This window comes from Gobio gobio (assembly GCF_949357685.1).
Source record: "Gobio gobio genome assembly, chromosome: 13".
NCBI classification, from domain to species: domain Eukaryota; kingdom Metazoa; phylum Chordata; class Actinopteri; order Cypriniformes; family Gobionidae; genus Gobio; species Gobio gobio.
Window position 1 is genome coordinate 47,805,653 of NC_137106.1, and position 24,855 is coordinate 47,830,507.

The following is a 24,855-nucleotide window of genomic DNA, read 5'->3' on the forward strand; positions in this document are numbered from 1 at the left end:
ATAAAGTTAACTTGTTTTGAACAATTTCTTTGTCATCTGCAGATGAATTTTTAGTTGGAAGGGGAAAAAATCGATTTAAATCGCAAATCTGCGTGAAAAAATCTGGGATTTTTTTTATGCCATATCGCCCAGCCCTGATACAGAAAATGCTTTCACACTATAAACGAACGAAACCTTTGTTCAGTTTGATCCGGACCGTGGTCCGGGGGAGGTTTCACAACTGTAATTTTAATTCGGACCAAACTAAAAAAAGTCAGAAAATCCAGACCAAACAAGGTAGGTGGTAAAGGGCCCTTAAAGTCTTACCAACCCCAAACTAGTGTATGTCCATTTCATGGGGTCTTTAGACGGCAGTAAAGACATAGTTAATAATAATCTGTCAATATGTTTCACTGTCCTCAGTGTGGGAATGATCTGAAACAGGAATCGAAGCAGAAACGTAATCTCTGTGATTTGCAGGGCGACGCGGTGAAGGATCTCATGCAGCGTTTTCTGGGCGATCAGGCAGCTATGAAGAGACAGGTGCTCTCGGCCAACTCAGTGGAGCAGGACTTCCTAGGACTCAAGCGACTAATCGTGAGTGTCAGATCATGAGCAGTTCTTCATGCGGTCCTAATTTTTGACTAATTTCAGCCGAGAGACACGTGTCTTGTGTGTTGAGGCTGGAATGCAGCACACATTTTAATATGAGAGTTGGAGGTGAGTGGCATTAATGGCAGAGCTCCACTTTGTGTTCTTGTTCACCGTCTCTATTTCTATTTGAGTTTTATGACTGTTCAAAATCTGCAGGACTGGATGTCAGGGCAAAAATCAGAGCTAAAATCTCGTACTGTAATGTATTCCAGACATTAGTTTGTAAAGTGGCAGTGTTTCTCTGAGACTAGGGGTGAACAGATGATCAAAGTATAGTATGACAGTCACAATATACAGTGCCCTCTACTAATACTGGCACCCTGGTAAATATGAGCAAAGAAGGCTGTGAAAATAAATCTGCATTGTTTATCCTTTTGTTCTTTAATTTAAAAAATTCACAAAATTCAACCTTTCATTGAAGTAAAAGAATTGAAAGTTTGGGGGGAATCTCATTATGAAATAAATGTTTTTCTCTAGTTCACGTTGGCCACAATTATTGCAATATCTTTTCCCCAAGATACAGCTCTGAGTCTTCTCCTATAATGCCTGATGAGTTTAGAGATCAGAGATCATTCCTCTTTACAGAATCTCTCCAGATCCTTCAGATTCCCAGCTCTTCTCTTCAGGTCATCACTCATTCTCAGGTCAGGGGACTGGGACGGCCATGGCAGAAGCTTCATTTTGTGCTCAGGGACACATTTTTGTGTTGATTTTGATGTTTATTTTGGTTCATTGTCCTGATGGAAGATCCAACCACGGCCCAGTATAAGATTTCTAGCAGAGGCCGTCAGGTTTTGATGTTTTATCTGTTGGTATTTGCTAGAATCCATGATACCATGTGTCAGAACAAGATGTCCAGGACCTCCACCAAAAAAACAGGTCCACAACATTAAAGATCCAGCCGTATATTTAACCGTGGACACGGGGGACTTTTTTTTATCCCTGTTTGCACCAAACCCATCTGGTGTCTTTTTATGGTTTAATCTGATCACAGAACCAGGTCCCGTCTGAAGGTCCAGTCATGTAGGAATATGCTGGAGTTTGTTTCTGGATGAGCAAGGACGATTTTTCTTGAAACCCTCCCAAACAACATGTGGTGATGTAGGGGTTGATTGATCATTTATTTTAGTCTTTCTGACCCCAGACTCAACTAATCTCTGCGATTCTCCATCTGTGATCTTGGAGAGTCTTTGGCCACTCAAACTCTCCTCCTCTCGTGCATTAGGACGATATAGACACACGTCCTCCTCCAGGCAGATTCAGAACATCTTTAGTTGATTGGAACTGATGGTGGGAATGGAGATTTTCAATGCTTTAGCTATCTTCCTACAGCCACTTTCAGTGAAGCTCAACAATCTTTTGCTGCACATCAGAACTATATTCTGGGGTTTTACTCATTGTGATGAATGATTACGGGAATTTGGCCTTTGTGTTTCCTCATATTTATACTCCTGTGGAACAGGAAGTCATGAGTGGACAGTTTCATGCTCCTAGTGACCCTGGTGTGCTAAAATGCAATTATGAATGGGAATATACTTAAGAGATACTTTACTCATAAAAATTCTAGGGGTGCCTATAATTGTGTCCAACGTGTTTATTTCATAATGACATCCCCCCACTTTCAATTCTTTTTCTTCAATTAAAGGGTAGAATTCTGTGCATTTTTTGAATGAAAGATCAAAAGGATAGTTATTGAATTAAATCTTTTTACAATAAGCCCAAGGTTGATGGACCAATATTTCCACCTCCAGCAACGACCACTATGTGACACAATTCACAGAGTTTTCTGCTCAGACCACATTCGCATGACATCCACACAAGTTCTTGCTTGAAATGATAGAAGTCAAGACATGTCTCTTCCTCGGTTAAATATCATCAAGCAATCCCAACTGTGTAGATCCCAACTCTCACATTGACCTATTTTACAGTTGATATTGATGATTTGCCTGATGTGGGATTTACTTAGAAAAAATGTTCACTCAGAAATTGCTAGTGAATTTCACAAATAACTACAAAGAAACGGCAAGTAACAAAATGAAATTTTGAAGTCGAAAGACTGAAATAATATTTTATTGCCGCAAAATGTAGACTACACCAATAATCTTTGTTTTATTTACAACTTACAAAGATATATTTTTTCACGGTGTATTTAAATTATATCTTAATATTTTTTTTACCCTTTTTATTCAATGTATATATTGTTAGTTTTTTTTTTATCTATGTATTTACTCTGCAATAATTTCAACTCAACAGTCACTGGTGCTATGAAAGTTCAAAATGTTTCAACCAAGAAGTAAAATCTAGTTTAAAATAATCAAGGCCTGCTTTTTTTCTCTAAATGAATACAAGGGAAAATTTATTTATATGAACCAATACAGCAACACATTAATAGACAGCAATATTTACCTCCATATACAGTAATTTTATTAGAACATTTCAACATGTGAAAAATGCCACTCAGAGAGACTTCTGTCAACATTTTTGATGTATGCCAATTAATTGTTGAATCAGAGTTATGAATCGATCCATTAAAATAGCCATATGTTGACACAAATGTGTATAATGACATGGATATTAAAACGTAAACATGGTTTATGAGTAGACTTCCTGTGTCCTCATAAACAAAATGGCTTAAAAACATACTAAACCGTTTTTTTTTTTTTTATTATTATTCAAAAAATGCAGAAAGTGTTCTGTGATGGGTACACCTATGGATAGTTACGCATAAACCACGTGTGTGTGTGTGTGTGTGTGTGTGTGTGTTGTGCAGTGCTGTATTAGGTGCCAGCTGTAGCCCTAGGGGCCCAAACTTACTGCCTCACTGAATTACCTCTGAACACAAGCGTCAGACACATGTAGACAGGCCTGAGACGCACAGCCTTGCCTGCTGTGCCCACGTCCTTCACTGAACGACAAGGATACACTGCATGTGTGTGTGTTTGTGTGTCTCTAGTGTTAGCTTTGAGGCAGCCTGTAGTGTAGAAGCATGAGCTCTAATCCCCAGATCCTGGACTTCACAGGCCAGATCAAGAAGAGAAACGTGTGTGAGACACACACTCAGGATTAGTCCTCTGTGTATAGTGAGGCATTCACAGACACTGCATTGTATCGCTCTTAAAGACCCTGTGTGTGTTTACAAAGACATTCACATTTATGCATTTGGCAGGCACATTTATCCAAAGTCACTAAAATTGCATTCAAGGTATACATTAATTACACTGCAAATTTTTTTTTCCTTGTTTTCATTAAGTCTGAAAAATGTATCAGAATTAAGTGAATTTATGAATCTTGTTTTTCCTTTGAATTATGTTTTCCTATACCTATTGACAGATATCTTTTTTGTAAGCATAAACTCACTTAATTTTAATACTTTATTTTCAATTTACAAAGCTTAATATCTTAAGTCATTTTACTTCTTGAATTAGATATTTCAACTTAAAAACTGTTTTTAATTTTTGAAGTATAATCAAATACTATACTTCAAGTACAAGTCATTTCAACTTAAATTATAGTAAGCTGAATCTCATATAACTTATATTAATAAATGTAAATGCTTAAAATGTTTTGATGGGTTAAAGGGGTCATGAAATGCGTTGTTTTATTGTTTTATGATGTTTCCTGGGGTGCACTTATAATGTTAGAATGCTTTTCATAATTTATAAAGAAAAGGCATTTTTCCTACCCTGATTTTAGCCCTCTGCTCTGAACGCTCTGTTTTAAGGGGCGTGTCCACAGGGAGACTTCAGTGTAAACTCCTACTGCTGTGATTGGCTAACCTCTTTGCATTTGAAATAGCATTACTCCCTCTTTTAGCTCGTTTTTACTATTACAGCTCTCAAGGTTAACTAATCGTGAAAAGTGTTGCCTTATATTTAGATCTATGGCATTACATTAAAGGGATAAATCACCCAAAAACGATTTTTTTATGTTTATCTGCTTACCCCCAGGGCATCCAAGATGTAGGTGTCTTTGTTTCTTCAGTAGAACACAAATTAAGATTTTTAACTTCGACCGTTGCTGTGTCATAGTCGTATAGTGCATGTCAATGGGGATATTTTAGAGTATGAGAGCAATGAGAGGAAAAACACACAGACATACGAATCCTTATTAAACCCGTGGCGACACATTGATGTCTTAAGACATGAAACGATCGGTTTCTGCGAGAAACCCAACATTATTTATGTAATTTTTTTACCTCTTACAGGGTTTTTCCTGGGTCAAAAATGGTCTTCGGTGGTGCCTGACAGACATGGTCATCCATACACACACACGCACAGTAAAAAAGTACCCTACCCACGTGATCTGCAAGCGCAATACTGACAATACATTTGAAATAAATTCAAAGAAAGTTTGTAACTTTTGCTTTTCTTATTTTGATCCCACATGAAAAAATACTATATTATATTATAGTATATTATAGTAAAATAACTAATAGTAAATACTATAGTGTTTTGAACCGTACTATAGTAAATATACTACAGTAAATTAACAAAGTAAATACTACAATATACTACTATTTACTGTAGTACTTATAGCATGGTTCAAAAACACTAAGTATTTACTAGGATAATTTTACTATAATATACTATAGTATTTTTTTCATGTGGGATACCTTGATGTTTGTTTTTGTTCATTTTTACACTATTTACTGATAATTGTTTTGGTATATAATCATATCAATATTAAAAAGTAGTATTAAAAAAAGGAACAAATAGCCTAATTTTCTGCCATATACAATTTCATAAAATTATCAGCTAACTAATAACAACTTTGTTCTGGGTTCACCTCACTCCAGTCTAAACTAAATGATTTTAGGCTATTTATTTTACTACACATTGTCCACATAAATAAGCTGAAAGACTGTGGATAATTCAATCTAATTCTTACTATCCACTCTTGCTAAATTGGGTAAGCACACTTGTGTTCTCATTTCAGATGTTCAGAGTAAATTATTAAACTGATTGGTGAGTTCAGTGTTGGGCAGATCAGTTGTTCGTTAAAATGATTCGGTTCAAATGAGTCATTAGGTCGCGAATTGGACATTAGCAGACGCGTTGTGTGTGAATCCCGTCTGTTAGAACATCGCGAAAGATGTCAACACACAGAAAACACTTCATAACCGGACAGGATTTGTTTCCCGTTTATTGAAAGTATGGTTTGCCAGCTGGTCAGAGAATCAGTCAACGTTTTTTGAGCGCATTTCACAGCCAGCGGTAATTCAAGGAAAACATCGTCTGATAGCGCCACGTGCAACATGGATTCGGTCTTCCGACCTTTTGATTTTGATTAACTTAATATGTGAAATATTAGAAAGCTAAGAATGCTTATTTTGAAGACAGAGAGCGTGTGACCGGGGGAGGAGCTCTGATCGTTCTCTGACACTCAGTCACAAGCGCAGCATCTATTCTACATCATTCATAAATCACAATAACTCATCAAATAAAGCTTTGGCGGGACAAAAATTTGTTTTGGCGGCCGCCAAAAAATTTTCAATGTAGGAAAAACCCTGTCTTATCAGACGAATGTCATCTAGTATTCCCAGTGCCATAACTTCCGGTGAGTAAGGTCAAAATACTGGCGCGATCAAATATAAACGTAGATGCCTCATTTGACCGATCCGCGCAGGCACTAATGAGGAATCTATGTATATATCTATGATCACGCCGGTATTTTGCCCTTATTCGCTGGAAGTGATGGCGCGGGGACGGCTGATGCAGAGCTATAGAAAAAAATGAAATACATTTTTAAATATGGATATTTTTCCTACACAAACGCATCGATTCAGTTCAGAAGGCCTTTATTAACACCCCAAACGATAGCAAAGGGAGCTTTCTTTGATCGCTTTCTTTATAGAATTTAATCACTGTTAAATAACAGATTATTTTCATCCTACTAAGAGAAACAACACAAGTTGACGTTTAGTCACTGGTCTGATTTACACACAAAGAACATCTGACTACATGAATTATCACATTTCAGATCAGGCATTAGAATGAACAGTTACTTACATGTTGCATTACTGTTGAGCCCAGGCACTGCACAACATTTTGTAATCCTCAACGGCATCTTTATTGCTTTGTAGCTCGATGGTTTAACACTAGGCCTATGTTACATGCGCGAATCGGTGGGCGGGGCTAAACAGGCAGTGATGAAGTAGGCGTTGATCTTCTTCTGCAGAGGCGGTGTTTCGCCATACGATGACGTCAAGGTGTGACATATTCTGAGATCGAGCGTTTTCTGGGCCTGGTGTCTATAAAAGCTTTTCTTTGACTAACAAGTAAGTTTTCAGCTCTGAAACTGACAGGATATTCTTATATTACCATGACCTTTAATATATCAAAAGCTCAAGGGAAAGTTGATTTCTCAATTCATCACCCCTTTAAAGTAATGTAAAAACATAAGTTGCCACGACTTGCTGATTATATAATTTTTTTATGACCGTGTGCCCCTAAGCATTGATAAATGCATGGCTGACAAAAAAAATTCAATTAATTAATTTAAAATATTGGCAATTAAAAAGTAATTTGACATGTCCCACCCAAATTCACTGTTTCAATAGGAAATATGGACTGAAAAAACTGAACTCATCCAGCCATTTTATTTTTAGTATGCCTGAATTACCCTTCAAGAAGGGGATGTAAGATGTGTTTCCAAATACGGTCATTTTCTGGTTCACCGCTTCTGTTTGGCTTTTCTTTGGGCCGTGTTAAACTACAAACCCTTGTACATGGAGGAGGGAGAAGCGCCGCTGTGTGTTGACTTATGCTGAATTATATCACACACTTGTTGAGGTCATGTGCTCATTTACCTTTAAACTTCACTTTAAATGTAGTCAAAAACTGATTCATAATGTGCAATTACGCATGTGAATGTGTCTGGTTCTTTTGAGAGTAAGATTTCAAGTCGATTCAAATGTATTTGCATAGCGCTTTTCATAATAAATTTCAAAGCAGCTTTACAGAAAATCATGATGTTAATGTTTATAATATCTTAATATTTACTTTAGCAGAGTTTAGCTGCACTCTAAAAAATGCTGGGTTAAAAACAACCCAAGTTGAGTTGAAAATGGACAAACCCAGCGATTGGGTTGTTTTAACCTAGCGGTTGGATTAAATGTTTGCTTAAAACAACCCAATTGCTGAGTTTGTCCATTTTCAACCCAACTTGGGTTGTTTTTAACCCAGCATTTGTTAGAGTGTGGGCATTATGTAGCATACAGTTACAAAAATAACAGTAATTACAACTAGTAACTAGAAAAATGATTACTGAATAAAAGTATTCACAATGAACAGATTTATTCTGATTCTGAGCAATCTGAATGCATTTTGAAAATATGACTTTAAATAAAATCAAATAGTTTTTATAAATAGAATAGAAATTAAATAGAAATCAAATAGAGTAAATAAAAAACTATGCTACCTGTTTTGTTTATCTATTGCATTAAGTTTATTAGTTTGTTTATGTTAAACCCATGTTATCAAATGGATGGAAATCTTAAATGTAGGCCTAATTGTTTGATTTAATTGTTGTATTATTTTTGTTTTATTTTATTTTATTTAGTTTTATTTTATTATTTTTGTATTTTATTTATTTAATTTATTAGTTAATTTATTTGTTTTGTTTTAATAAATTGTATTATTTATTTTATTATTTATATATATATAATATAATATAATATAATATATATATATATATATATATATATATATATATATATATATATATATATATATATATATATATATATATATATATATATATATATATATATATATATATATATATATATATATATATATATATTTTAATAAAATAAATAAAAAAGCAATTTTGTAAAACTGCTGTACCGAACCGTGACTTCAAAACTGACGGTTCGGTACGGGTTCGGTACACCAGTTTTACAAAATTGCTTTTTATTAAACTGTGGTGTATTTAAAAAAAATGTCGTCCTTACGAATTAAATTATAACTAAAAGTTTAAAGATAATGCTGTAAACTATATAGGGAGCCCTTACTCACACATTAATATTAAAGGTTAACAACAGAGCCCAAACTGTTAGCCTAAATTCAGTTGCAATTTATTTTTAGATATAATAATCAACACTCAAGTAACACATTGTATGCCAACATGTAAACTTCACATGAGGCAGTTTTTGCAATAACTACTAAATCTAATTATAAAATAGTTTTTTCTCCAATTCGTTGTTGAAATATAATAATTTATACACAGTGTCTGTCATTTTCATGACAGGTTATTTAAACATACATGAAATCCAGACATCAGTAACAGGTTCAGTAGAATATAATGAATATAACGGCTAATATAGGTCATATATTTAGTGAAAGAGTTGATTCCTCTAGTGAACTAACAGCTGTGGACACTGAATGACTGCCTGAGGTAAATGTGATGCTACTTGACATCGTTCTCAAGCTGTTTTATTGACGTCTTTACACTGATTGAGCGATTACACGACATATGATACGTTTCAGTAAGTGTTAATGTATCCTCAACATACCTTCAGATATTAATTCATGTTTATTCTTTAGGATCGTGCTTGAACTGACACGCCTATACAGTGATCAGACACGCCACATTTAAAGAGCGTCAAAACGGCATTTATCATTTGAATTTTGTGCTAAAATGGACTGAACACTTAATATGTTTGTGTGGGAACTCGGATTGAAGTGTGTTCCACGCCTAAAACAAGTCGACTGTTAACTGTTAAAGACTGCATTTGGAAACCGTTCGGTACACACGTGTGCACTGAACCGAAAGCCCTGTACCGAAACAGTTCGGTACGAATACGTGTACCGTTACACCCCTAATATATACAGTATATATAATGTATGTTTGTACACATGTTTAAGGTAGAAGATAACTGTGAAAATGTTCTAGAACTAGGACTAGTGTAGAAGAACATGCTGATCCAGATCTGTCATCTCCCGAGTAGAAACTGCTCAGACAGAAGTCTCACACACAACACAACATGTGCTGTTCATCTGAACGTGAGAGAAAATCACTCATTCTGCAGAAGACTGACTTCTCAGCCGCTCGTTTCCCCTTGTCTGCTCATTTCTCTCTTTTCTTCTGGTCTGGCTCTTGCCTTCTCCATAAGGGGTTCCAGTGATTATTTTTGGCTCTTAATCTTGGTCTTATTTCTCGCGGCACCATCCGGACTTCCTCTCCAGCTGTTCATAATATTGTTATCTATCTTATTTTCTTTGCCACAGAGGACTGATTCTCTCTCAGTGCAGCTCATACGTGAGATGCAAAAGACAGCTAACATTTACAATGAAACAATTTTAAAGTTGAAGGCTGTTGGTTTTCATCTCCAAGGTTGTCGTTTCCATTTTTGTATTTTTTCTTTACAGTGTCAGATACAAAAATCATTTGAATAAACATATATATAATTCTAGCATTCACAGACAAAATGGTTTCAAACTGACTAGATATGTTTCCATCCACCTATTTTTATGCGCATTTTGGGATATTGCATCAAAAAATGTTAAATGGAAACGCCAAGATATAAATTCTAAAAATGCGCATAAAAAACCGTATACGCTCGTTTGAGTCGGATACATTTTCTATCCGATACGAAAACATGCGCATAAACTACGATGCAAATGCATTATCAAATAAATTCCTTGATGCGCATAAAAAAAATCATGTGACTTTCGCGATGAAACTGTATAACTGTAGTAACCAGCTGAAAAATCTTGTTTGCAAAACATCTGAAATGCTGTTTTGGTCATTCATAAGTCTGTTGTCAAAGATGATCGGTATATTTCCCTCCTGTCTTACACGACTGCGTTCCCAAACAGCACATCTGCCTCTGAAAGCATGACAAGTTTATTGAGACGCACAAGTTTCTGTGAGACGCAAATAATTTATTATATACAAAAATGATTATATATTAGTGATTTTTTAGCGGTAGTTTATCAGGAAGTGACGATTATGTTCTCTTCGACTCCCTGGATGGAAACGGTGCTTTATTTGCAAATGTTTTATGCGATATTGCATTTTTGCGCATAAATTACATTCGCAACTTTGGATGGAAACATAGCTATTGTCTATTGAATATACTCTAAGTATAAGCATAATTACTTACAGTAAAATCATTAAAAACTCACCCGATCTTGATGAAATATGAAATAGAGATATAGGGCCCTATCATACACCCGGTGTAATGTGACGCCAGGCGCGATACAAGTGTTTTTTGCTAGTTTCAGCCCAATGCAGTTATCATTTTCATGTCCAGCTCCACGTTGTATAAACAGTAAATGCACAGGCACATCTGGTCACCCATGGGCGTCTGGTCTGAAAACCAGGTGTGTTTAGGAGCATTGTTGGCGCGTTGCTATTTTGAGGAACTGAAATCGACTGCGCCATTGACCAACAAAACCTGCTTTAAAGTCAATAGCGCAGTATTTTTAGTGTTATTTAAAGGGTGTGTTAGTAATATGAGCCTATAGGCGGTGCACAACGTGTGTACACTGCTTATTACACACACACAGGGTCGCGCAGCAGCACACACACATTTTTAAATATTAAAAATAAAAGGATTCCTCTCTGGAGAAGCGTTCAGTCTTTCCGCTCGCAAATTCCTCCATGTAAACAGTGAATCCGCCATGGTGCGAGCACAACTGGCTTTTAAAGGGAATGGGAGATGAGACTCTGATTGGTTTTATTGCACGTTACGCCCAAAACACACCCATGACTCATTATCAACTCTTTTGGACCATGCGCCGGCGTGCTGACCGTTTTTTCAGTCGTTAAACCAGCAGAAGTGGATTCGAACACGCCCGAAGTGCACCAGCGGCATTCGCTTCAGACCATATCAAGTCAAGTCACCTTTATTTATATAGCGCTTTTTACAATTCAGATTGTTTCAAAGCAGCTTCCCAGTGTTAAACAGGAAAATAATGCAACAGAATTTGATTCGGCTGTACAGACGCTCTGGAGAAAAACGGTGATGTCATTTAGCTCATTTCAATTATCATATAGTGTTAATGCGGGAAGATCAGTAATTTAGTTGATGTATTTAATTTGATTAGTTTAGTAATTAAATTTATTTGGATATTTAGTTGAAAATTTAGTGTCCCCAACTGAGCAAGCCAAGCCAAAGGCGACAGTGGCAAGGAGCCAAAACCCCATCAGGAGCATAATGGAGAAGAATAAACCTTGAGAGAAACCAGGCTCAGTCAGGGTGCCAGTTCTTCTCTGGCCAATTAACAAACAGTGTATGATTATTATTCTGTCAGCCTTACAGGTCAGAGGTCATATTAGATCAGAATCGAAAGATTGGAGTCATCACGCCGGAGACGGGTTTATTGAGGATGGCGTGTCGGTGAGGCAATTTCAGGGGGAGTCTAATTGACACAGCCTCTGCAGACACTTCAGGGTCATGCGTTGGTCATGTCTGGGTGCAGGTCCACCATCTGATCTGGATAATATAGATCCGGCTGACTGCAGTAAACCTCGGGATAAACAGAGAGACTAATATTAGAGTAGATGCCATTCTTCTTATGATGTACGAGTACATCAGGTGTTATGGGAAGTGTTCCTGGTTCCGGGTGACCTAGTTAATGCAGCCTAACAATCATTTAATTGGTTTGAATAATATAAATTAAAAATGTTTTATGTGTATGCCATAGTAAAAAGATGTTTTTAGTCTAGATTTAAACTGTGTGTCTGCTTCCCGAACAATGCTAGGAAGACTGTTCCAAAGTTTAGGTGCTAAATAGGACTTGTGTTTGAATCGAGATTGCGATCTTTCATCGATTAATTGTGCAGCTGTAAATCATGGCAATTCTAATTAATACGTTGCTGTTACTTCAGCTGGTTGATTCATTAGTCCAAACAGGACTTTTGATTCCATCTGCATCACAAAGTCCATTATTCAGCCCAGGCTCTGCTGACATTGGCACTACTGCTTGCCTGTTGGGTCATTGGCTCTCCCATTGCATTCAGATTAGCTTTGGCTTTCAGAGGAAGTAGAATATTTGGTTGATGGTTTACCACCATAGACCTTACATGGACATATATATTTTCATATTAGCAGATTTGTCTGAAACATGAAACGGTTAGTTCACCCAAAAATGAAAATTCTGTCATTAATGACTTACCCTCATGTCGTTCGACACCCGTAAGACCTCCGTTCATCTTCAGACACACAAATGAAGATATTTTAGTGTAAATCCGATGGCTCTGAAAGGCCTCCATTGGCACAATGCACTTTACACTCTCAAGACCCATAAAAGGCACTAAAGACGTCGTTACAAAGTCCATCTCACTACAGTGGTTCTACAATAACTTTATGAAGCGCCAAGAATAGATTTTGTGCGCAAAAAACCCTAAATAACTACTTCTATTGTGATGACGATTTCAAACACGGCATTATGAAGCTTCGAAGCGTTATGAATCAGTGAGTCGATTCAGCTGTTTGGATCGGCAAAGTCACGTGATTTCAGCAGTTTGGCGGTTTGACACGCGATCCGAATCATGATTCGACTCGCTGATTCATAACGCTTCGAAGCTTCATAATGCCGTGTTTTGAAATCGGTCATTATTTAGGGGTTTTTTTCCGCACAAAAACTATTCCTGTCGTTCCATAAAGTTATTGTAGAACCACTGTAGTGAGATGGACTTTGTAACGACGTCTTAAGTGCCTTTTATGGGTCTTGAGAGTGTAAAGTGCATTGAGCCAATGGAGGCCTTTCAGAGCCATCAGATTTACACTAAAATATCTTCATTTGTGTTCTGAAGATGAACGGAGGTCTTACGGGTGTCGAACGACATGAGGGTAAGTAATTAATGACAGAATTTTCTTTTTTGGGTGAACTAACCCTTTAAATGGTTATTTCACCCAAAAATGAAAAGTATCCCATAATTAGCTCACCCTCAAGCCATCCATGACTTTCTTCTTTTAACCAAACACAATCGGAGTCTAAAACAAGAATTTTTAAAGAGAAATGACGGAGGACTTCGATATTAGTTATTCACGTACGACTGTTACCGGAAGCCAGTGATTTATATGATCTTCCTGGAGTTGTATAGATTACTTTTATGATGGATGGATGCACTTTTCGGACTTCAAAATCTCAGGCACCATTCACTCCCATTATAAAGCATGGAAGAGCCAGAATATGTTTTAATATAACTCTGGCTGAAAGAAGAAAATCATATACAATGGCTTGAGGGTGAGCAAATTATGGGCGAACTAACCCTTTAACAGATGTCTCTTCTATCTGAGGTGATAATGCGACAACAGCATCATCTTTCTGTGCAGAATGTAGAAAACGCTTGCAGGCTAGCATGGATTACGTTCAGTAATTAACCTCAGGTTAGCAGGGTCTTCCACAGTCTTCTTTGGTGATGCTGGTTGTTTGAACTCATTGCTGAATTCTTTCTTCTTTACAATAAAACACTACGTTTGTGATATTTGTTCAGTCTCTGATCAGCCTTCTTTCCTGCCAGATGCTTTTGTTTGCTCAGAAAAGCTAGCAAGGAAACAGAAAAGTGTTGTTTGTTACTTGTTTCTCCAGAAATCAGGAAACACTGCGGTTGTCTCTGTGACAATATAATGAACAGAAATTTCTGAACTTAGTGTCATAGATCCTATTTTCATGAGAATAACAGCCAATTCATCACTGTAACACTGTATATGAAAAAGTATTACATATTTATTTAAATAAAATTCCATGCTTTTGTTATCTATGTAGGTTTTTTGGAGAATTTAATTGGAGTTTAAAAGGCATTCTTAATTCAAATCTGAAAGGTGTACAATCTTGGTCAATAGCCTTTTTTTTCACTGACTTTCAGTCTTTATGAGTGAGTCATTGAATCATTCATTCAAGAGATTAGTTCAAAAAGTGCGAAGCTGCATCCGAAATCGAATACTTCTCTACTATATAGTATTCGAAAAACTGTAGGCGAAAAGTACCCGGATGACCTACTACTTCCGGCGAGATTCTGAAGTGCGCATACGATGGACACTTTACTATCCCATGAGGCCACAGGAGACGATTTATTAATGGAGATGATGGGACTCAACTGACGCTGGTAGGTCACATGATCATGACAACATGGCGAATATAGTACATTTAATATATAGTAATAATATAGTACCAGATTATATTCATACTATATAGAACATACTTTTTTAACGGTCGCAAAGTTCGTTCAAATTCAAATGTAGTACCTAGTATGCTATTTCGGACGCATCCTGATACATCCAGTAATGAAACTAGCAAACACTTTATGAGTCATTGAATCATTCATTCAAGAGATTAGTTAAAAAATGCTGATTCATCCAGTAATGAAACAAGTGAAATCTTTACGAGTGAGTCATTGAATCATTCATTCAAGAGATTAGGTCAAAAATACTGATTCATCCAGTAATGAAACAAGTGAAATCTTTACGAGTGAGTCATTGAATCATTCATTCAAGAGATTAGGTCAAAAATACTGATTCATCCAGTAATGAAACAAGTGAAGTCTTTATGAGTGAGTCATTGAATAATTAATTCAATAGATTAGTTCAAAAATACTGATTCATCCAGTAATGAAACAAGTGAAGTCTTTATGAGTGAGTCATTGAATAATTCATTCAATAGATTAGTTCAAAAATACTGATTCATCCAGTAATGAAACAAATGAAGTATTTGAGTGAGTCATTGAATCATTAATTCAAGAGATTAGTTCAGGAACGCTGATTCATCCAGTAATGAAACAAATCAAGTATTTGAGTCATTGAATCATTCATTCAAGAGATTAGTTCAAAAACACTGATTCGTCCAGTAATGAAACAAATGAAGTATTTGAGTGAGTCATTGAATCATTCATTCAAGAGATTAGTTCAAAAACACTGATTCATCCAGTAATGAAACAAGTGAAGTCTTTATGAGTGAGTCATTGAATAATTCATTCAATAGATTAGTTTAAAAACACTGATTCATCCAGTAATGAAACAAATGAAGTCTTTACGAGTGAGTCATTGAATCATTCATTCAAGAGATTAGTTCAAAAACACTGATTCATCCAGTAATGAAACAAGTGAAGTCTTTATGAGTGAGTCATTGAATAATTCATTCAATAGATTAGTTTAAAAACACTGATTCATCCAGTAATGAAACTAGTGAAGTCTTTACGAGTGAGTCATTGAATCATTCATTCAAGAGATTAGTTCAAAAACACTGATTCATCCAGTAATGAAACAAATGAAGTATTTGAGTGAGTCATTGAATCATTCATTCAAGAGATTAGTTCAAAAACACTGATTCATCCAGTAATGAAACAAGTGAAGTCTTTATGAGTGAGTCATTGAATCATTCATTCAATAGATTAGTTTAAAAACACTGATTCATCCAGTAATGAAACAAGTGAAGTCTTTACGAGTGAGTCATTGAATCATTCATTCAAGAGATTAGTTCAAAAACACTGATTCATCCAGTAATGAAACAAGTGAAGTCTTTATGAGTGAGTCATTGAATCATTCATTCAAGAGATTAGTTCAAAAACACTGATTCATCCAGTAATGAAACAAGTGAAGTCTTTATGAGTGAGTCATTGAATCATTCATTCAAGAGATTAGTTCAAAAACACTGATTCATCCAGTAATGAAACAAGTGAAGTCTTTATATGAGGCAGGCAGGTTTTCACCGCATTACAGCTCCATATCACTTTGCCAAATTATTTCAGTTATTTCAAATTACTTTACAGCCAACAACAGCAAAAGAACCAAAACCCACAACCACACTGACCAAGCAAATAAAGATAGTAAACAATATGAAAACAACTAATTATTTCCATGTTTTTCCCACAAAATTACGTTTAAGTACAAACAGTATAAAACTGAATTAAACCATGCTTTTAAAGTCTATGCTTTACTTAGAACATCTAAGTAAATAACACAATAGATACTGTGTAGACAGCATATCTACACAACAGAAGTAACACAACACCTGAACACAGATCTCACTTGCTACTCAATGACGGTAACATTCGATGGATTGTTTTTGAGTAGAAAATGAATCCAAATGCCACAAAATGGCAAGTTACTAAACCAAACAACAAATGCAATGATAAAGCAGTTTAAATAGAGCTGAAAACAGCAAAATCAACCTTATTAATTAAAGCTGCGAGCAGCGATGACGGGCCCAAGCCGGTGGCACCGCCACGCCGGTGGCATCAGCTTAACTGTGCACAGCAGGCAATAGGCATTTAAAATTGGAAAAACTAAAAGGACTATGTCAAAGTCATCTGAATTCACCACATTAACTGCAGCAGTTGGTGCTGCTATGACAACGAACCACAACAGCCACATCTATGAGATCAATTAAATTTAAATTAATTTCATGTCAGATGATGTCAAAGGTCAAATTGGAATGAGTTCACAATACCATTCAAATGCTGATGTTGTATTATCCTAACATTTCTCTTCATGTGTTTTTGACCTACCTTAGCTACCGTTTGTGCACCAATCTTATGCACCATAAAGCGTGCTTTCATTTCAATATGGGTGGTCCAATAAAAATTTTTTTATAAAAAAATTTATAAATTGAGCCAAATCACAGTAAAATGCAAAGATGATTTTAATATCAGTGTCAGGTAAGAGTAAGATACGTGTCTACATTTTATGGAAGTTTATTATAAACAGCCACTTTTAGAAAACCATGTGAAATTTACTTTTAATACATTTAAATTATATCAGTAAATTATTCATTAAAAGACATCTGCATCATACGTGATCTTGGCAAACACAGCACATGACGTTTTTATTTCAAGTGATAGTTATTTGTGAAAGCCTAAGAGAGAGTGGCAGAAAGAAAGACATGGAATGTTTTTTATATCCTGTTTCAAAACTAACACAATGCTGCCATCTTTTGTTCATTGAGAGAAGGGCAGCACACACAGGCACAATAGATTATTCAAAGAAATATTTATAATATATATATTAGTGCTGGGCATCGTTAACAAAAAAATTAACTAATTAATCACATTTTTTTCTGTAATTAATCGCGATTAATCGCAAGTTTTTAATATTTTAAGTTTTTAATATTTTGATATTGTAATAATTTCAGTTACTCTCCAAATTAATTTAGAAACAATTTAAAGACAGCATATTGCAAATATGTGTTGTGTTGTCATTTTTTATGAATGAAGGCCAGTATCACTGATACTAAAGTCTCTATGAAACATTAATGACGTTACATTACAGTATAACTGAAAGCTCCCAATTTCAACATTTATTAGGCTTTAAAAAACAACTTTTAATTTAAGTGAACTTAAAACAATCTTTACATAAACCCAAAATAATAAATGTTATATTTACCCATGGCCTTACCTGTTATACAGAAATGTAATAGTTATCAAACCTTCCTTAACTGCATAAATAATAAATCAAATATAGATGAATCATCATTAAAGCTACAATTTTCTCTGTTCCCGTTGTTCTTTGATGAACATTAATGACAGGCATCATCAGTGCTACTGTCACTTTAAGAACAGCCGCGGGTCTCACGCGCTGTCCCGCGCATCTCATTTCCTCACAACTCTTTAAAGCTACACTATAGGTGTTTCTCAATGTCAAGGATCCTTCCTCTGTAGGACTAATCCTTCCAAGTCACTTCCTTCAGAGGCTAGGCGAGGCTCCTCTTTAGCATTCGGAGAACATGTAAATGGAACAGGCTTGCAAGTGCGCGTCAGCCTCATTACGTCAGTGAAAAGGTCCGTTAGCCATCAATAACGTCATTTGTATAATATCAATACGGTTGTAATTTGTACTGGCATTTAAAAGTTAATAATAATAATAATAATAATAATAATAATTAATTACATTTATATAGCGCTTTTCTAGGCACTAACTCAAAGCGCTTTTACATAGAAGGGGGGAATCTCCTCAACCACCACCAACTGTCACCAAAAGTTAAACTTTACTTATATTTACTACGGTTATAACAAATGTTTGGTAACGTTACACTTGAAAGCATATTGCCCCGTTAACGCTCCGACTCCGCCAACGTCCGATATTTTGTATTTTTTGAACAAGATAGCAAAGCTGCGCGCATAGGATTGTGGGTGATTTGAGAACGCTAAGTGCGCGAAGTCTACTCGTATGCATCCTTTCCTGTATATGGCATATTTTTCGAACGAAGGACTCAGACCTTGGTTGAAATTCCGAGGATCCTCGACATTGGAACAGTCCTTCGACGGCTGTCGATGACGTAGCATCCTCGGAATTCTGGCTTCCGAGGATCCTTCCTTGACATTGAGAAACGCCTTATGTAACTTTTCCGTCCACTAGAGGTCGCCTGTTCAAAACAAAGGCGTAGTTTGATGACGCCACGTTTGAGCGCAGAATCTTGGGACATGTGGTCTTCACCTCACAGCCGGTGGAAAACAGTCAGGATAAGACTCGGGCAGAAATCATGTTCATGGATGCGATTATTAACATTACTGTAGTGAAGCAGAGCAGGACCGAGTGTTGTGGAGCTGAGCAAGGCCGCAGGAGCGATTGAAGAGCGGGACTGTTATTATGGCATAGTCGCCGGCGGGACTTTTATTATGACACGGTTGCCGGCGGCACTTCCTCTTCTCCAGTGCTGAGTGTGCAGTAACGCAGCTCTGTTTATCGTATTAGATATATCTGAGTGTGTTGAAAAGGAAGTTATGACGTTCTCTCGGCGGCTGCTATGACACTTGTTCACACTGCAGTGAGAGTAAAGCGTTTCACTGAATAAAACCGGAGACCGAGGGTGACGCAGATATGACGCAATCGACAGGCGACTCCCTCACACGCATAGCTCACACGTCCCGGTTCCTTGGTTCAAATAGCAATTTTCTCACGATTTACAAATAGTTGAAAACATTTGGGATATTCTAAGTACTCAACTGAACAAAATATATAACACTGGCCTAGTGGTTTCTGGATGTTTTACTGCAAAAATCCTACATAGTTCACCTTTAAGTTCATTTAAGACGTTATTTAACTAATTTAAGACTCTAATATGAGAATACTCAAAATCCTCTGTGTTATTGGTTGTTCAAGAGCAAAAGAGAACTCGATGTGAGCAGGAAACTAACGCGTGTCTATCTATGCGTCGAGTGTGTGTGTGTGTGTGTGTGTGTGTGTGTGTGTGTCAGTGTCCCTTGATTAGCTGACATGAGACGCATCCACACAGACAGGACACTGACACACACACACACACACACACACACACACACACACACACACACACACACACACACACACACACACACACAGACAGGACACTGACACACACACAGACAGGACACTGGCACACACACACACACACACACACACAGACAGGACACTGACACACACACACACACAGACAGGACATTGGCATACAGCGCGCTCTCTTGTGTCTTGTCGCGCTTGGAAGCATTTACATGAATAGGAGCGTGATCATGTAACGCTAAGCAAAAATGGATATAAAAACGGACGCTGCGTTATTTGCGTTAAATATTTTTAATGCGTTAAGCTTCCGTTTCACGTTGACCGAGTTTGGTGGAGATTGAATAAATCGCCTACGAGGAGAACGTAAAAACTCAGACCCTGAATTATACAAATATTCACGTTCAAACAAAAACTTTCTGTGAAAAAAAGACACTTATAAACAGACACTTGTAGAAAATAATGTGAATTTTGTTTTAAAATAAATTTGAACTATGCCAGTAAATAATGAATTTAAAGACAAATGTGTCAAAAGTGATCTTTGCAAACACAGCACATGACCTTAAAGCACATGTATAGAAAACACACTCACACTCCTCTGTTTTAAAAAAAGAGTTCTGTCTGAATGAGTACATGGAATCACGGCTGTCAGGTGATAAGATAATTAGTCCAGAGATGTTTTTTCAAGAATTACTTTTTGTAATTGCAATTTTTTTTAACTATCCACTCACCTAATTTAATATATATTTTTGTTATAGCTTATGATTATATATTTTTATTTTATTGCTCAACAGTAGTTCTCATCGCCGATGAGGTCTTTAAATATTTTGAGAAGGTCTTAAAAAAGTCTTAAAAAGGTATTAAAATTTACTTCAGGATTCCTGCATATACCCTGCATATGCATCATACGTGATCTTGGCAAACACAGCACATGACGTTTTTATTTAAAATTAGAAAGTTTTAAATTAGTTAAATTAGATTAGTTAAATTAGAAAGTTGTCCGGCTCGAAGAGAACAATATATGTACGGGGACACATGAAATGTCTACAAATGTATGTCCTCAGAAATCACAGAAGCACACACACACACACACACACACACACACACACACACACACACACACACACACACACACAGAGAGAGAGAGAGAGAGAGAGAGAAACAAGTTTTTTTTTTATCCTGCTTCAAAACTAACACAATGCTGCCATCTTGTGTTCATTGAGGGAAGGGCAGCACACACGGGCACAATACATTATACAAATAAATATTTATAAAATATATATATATTCATCTGAAAAATAGTACAGTCATTTTAAATTAATCTAAGTTCAATTACCAAACATACAATCTTAATTTAATTTAAATCAAAATATTATTTTACAAGATATGAGACAATTTCTGTTCCCCTTTTTTTGTCCTTATTTAATCCCTCGCCATGGCAACACCGTTTGAGATATCCAATATTCGTTCGCATTTTAGCATCTTCCGTATCTTTGTTTCATGTTGACCGAGTTTGGTGGAGATTGAATAAATCGCCTACGAGGAGAACGTAAAAACTCAGACCCTGAATTACATAAATATTCACTTTCAAACCAAAATATCTGACTTCCTGTTGGTCGGAGCTAATGACTGTAAATTAGAAAGTTGTCCGGCTCGAAGAAAACAATATATGTACCGAGTTTGGTGACTGAAGATAAAACTAACCCCCCCACTTTTGTCAAAAGGTGGCGCTAGAGAGCCCCTCATCCCCGCCCGTTTCTGAGGCTTTGTCCATGTGTACTGACTGACATCTCTGATGTGTGTGTTGAGTTTCAAGCAGTTTCAAGCAATTTCAAGCATGCTAAGAGCCTCAGAACAGCCAAAAGATTATTAAACTTTGACACGTTGCCATGGCAACAGTATTTGAAATTTCAGGAATCCATTTCATACGTCTCTATCTGTCATGTTTTCACATTATACTGATGAAGTTTGAAATAAATCGGGTCAAAATAAGATGGTGATTCAAAGCATTTTTGAAAGTGACACACTTCCTGCTGCCAGTTGGTGGCGCTATAACTTTGACTCACAAAAGTCATATCCATGTGATCAACTTCTTACAACAAACACACAGCTGAAGTTTCATCCAAACCAGTCAATGTTTGCACAAGTTATAACACACTTCCTGTTTCCCTTTTCTCGCCATAAATTCGTTGCTTCGCCACGGCCAAACCATTTGAGATATCAAAAATCCGCTCACAATTTAGCATCCTGGATATGTTCTCTTCATGCTGACCGAGTTTGGCACTGATTGAAACAATGGCCTCGGAGGAGTATATTAAATTCCAGAGCATGTGTTTTCAGAACAACCCATATTAGCTCACTTCCTGTTGGGCTGACACGTAACTTAGAGCACGAAAGTTGTTTGGCCCGATGAGGTCTATATGTGTACCGAGTTTCATACATGTACGTGCAAGTGTGTTTGATATATAGACCAAGTTTTCAGACACCACTTTAGGGGGCGCTGTCGAGCCCCCCTGCCACGCCCGGGTACCAGCTTCAGCCCGGCTCTGATGGCCGCGCATTCCGATGTGTGTGCAAAGTTTCAAGAGTTTTTGAGCATGGTAAGAGCCCCAAAAGTGCCCGAGAAGTCGATAAAATAATAATAATAAGAAACAGAGGAAGAACAATAGGGCTCTGCGCCCTTTCAGGGCTTGGGCCCTAATAAAGCTGCGAGCAGCGATGACGGGCCCAAGCCGGTGGCACCGCCACCCCGGTGGCATCAGTTTAACTGTGCACGGCAGGCAATAGGCATTTAAAATGGGAAAACATAAAAGGACTATGTCAAAGTCATCTGAATTCACCACATTAACTGCAGCAGTTGGTGCTGCTATGACCACAAACCACAACAGCCACATCTATGAGATCAATTAAATTTATATGAATTTCATGTCAGATTATGTCAAAGGTCAAATTGGAATGAGTTCAGAATACCATTCGAATGCTGATGTTGTTTTATTCTAACACTTCTCTTCATGTGTTTTTGAGCTACCTTAGCTACCATTTGTGCACCAATCTTATGCACCATAAAACATGCTTTAATTTCAATATGGGTGGTCCAATAAAATTTTTTTAATAAAAAATGTATAAATGGAGCCAAATCACAGAAACTGCAAAGATGATTTTAATATCAGTGTCAGGTAAGAGTAAGATGCGTGTCTACATTTTATGGAAGTTTATTATAAATAGCCACTTTTATAAAATCATGTGAAATTTATGTTTGAATACATTTATATTATATCAGTAAATACTTGGCAAACACATCACATGACGTTTTTATTTCAAGTGATAGTTATTTGTGATAGCCTATATGAAAGGGTTAAATTATGATCAAGAGAGAAAGTCACACACACACACACACACACACACACACACACACACACACACACACACACACACACACACACACACACACACACACAATGATAGAGTGAGAGTGAGGGGGAGGGGAAGGACTGAGAGAAAGGCACACACACAAACTCACAGGGTGAGAGAGAGACCCCCCCACACACACACACACAGATAGACAGGGGGAAGGGGAAAGACAGGCAGATGGCATTCCATAGACTTAATGGTTTGTATACTGTACAAACTGTACATTCTATCCCCCTACACTACCCCTAAGCCTACATATCGCACACACACACACACCATAGCTGTCAACCCTCCCGTTTTTTCCGGGTTTCTCACGTATTTTAGCTCTTTTCCCGCTGTCTTCCCGTTTTAGTATTTTCCCGTAAAATATCCCGTATTTTTGAGTTCTGATTGTGTTAACTCAGAACACGCAACTATCTGGTTTAGTGCCAGAAGACGCGAATGAGAAGTCGCGCGCACTGTGAGAAAATTTTCCGTGCACTCATCCAAGAGCGCGCACACGTCTCTCAGCGCGCAAATATTGAGTTCTCTTTCAAGTCTTGCTCTTGAACGGACAAACTCACGCAAAAAGTATGTCAACATATTGATGAGTATTCTAGCAGACATAGTCTGTATATGGCTTAAGTGAACTTTATACAGTCCAGAAAAGACGACGCATATCCGAGGTCTTAAAGGGGCAGTAGCCTTTACTGCTGTCTGTTTAATGTCAAACAAAAGACAAGGGCATCACTCACTGCTCTTGATTGAATAACGTTTGTAAGTTTAATAGGATTAATCTTTAATTTATACAGTCATATATGCAATGTTATTTTACATTTGATCAATTTCTGTACCTGAAAACTAATGTTAGACGTACCTGAAAAACCTGAAAAGCATAGTTTATTTTATTATTATCTTTGCTCAATAGTATTTATTTGTGCTGCTGCTTGTATTTAAATGATTTGTTCTTATTATTTTCTTTTTTTTTATTTGACAGTAGTCCTTTTTTCCCTGAACATAACAAATACTGAACCGTAACGAAACGGTGAACCTTAAACCGTGATACAAACCGAACCGTGAGCAATCTGTACCGTTACACCCCTAGCGTAACGTATGATAAAATGACTGAAAAAAGGTTGGGTGTTGGGTGTTGGGTGTCCATTTGTGTCCTGATATTTCACAAAAACATGCCCACACACACACACACACACACACACACACACACACACACACACACACACACACACACACACACACACACACACACACACACACACACACACACACACACACACACACACACACACACACACACACACACACACACACACACACACACAGAGAGAGAGAGAGAAACAAGTTTTTTTTTTATCCTGCTTCAAAACTAACACAATGCTGCCATCTTGTGTTCATTGAGGGAAGGGCAGCACACACGGGCACAATACATTATACAAAGAAATATTTATAAAATATATATATATTCATCTGAAAAATAGTACAGTCATTTTAAATTAATCTAAGTTCAATTACCAAACATACAATCTTAATTTAATTTAAATCAAAATATTATTTTACAAGATATGAGACAATTACTGTTCCCCTTTTTTTGTCCTTATTTAATCCCTCGCCATGGC

General features: G+C 36.8%; 1 protein-coding gene across 3 annotated transcripts in view; it reads left to right on the forward strand.

Moving 5' to 3' along the window:
• Positions 1 to 24,855, forward strand: part of trappc12 (trafficking protein particle complex subunit 12) — a 76,250-nt gene that overhangs the window by 13,822 nt on the left and 37,573 nt on the right. The window contains exon 3 of one of the 3 annotated variants that reach the window (XM_079833220.1): positions 403 to 576. The exons of 1 other annotated variant lie outside the window; for it this stretch is intronic. In XM_079833220.1, the coding sequence (XP_079689346.1) occupies positions 403 to 576 (174 nt within the window). The remainder of the gene's footprint in view (positions 1 to 402; positions 577 to 24,855) is intronic. One more of the 3 variants, XM_079833222.1, reaches the window with a different exon arrangement.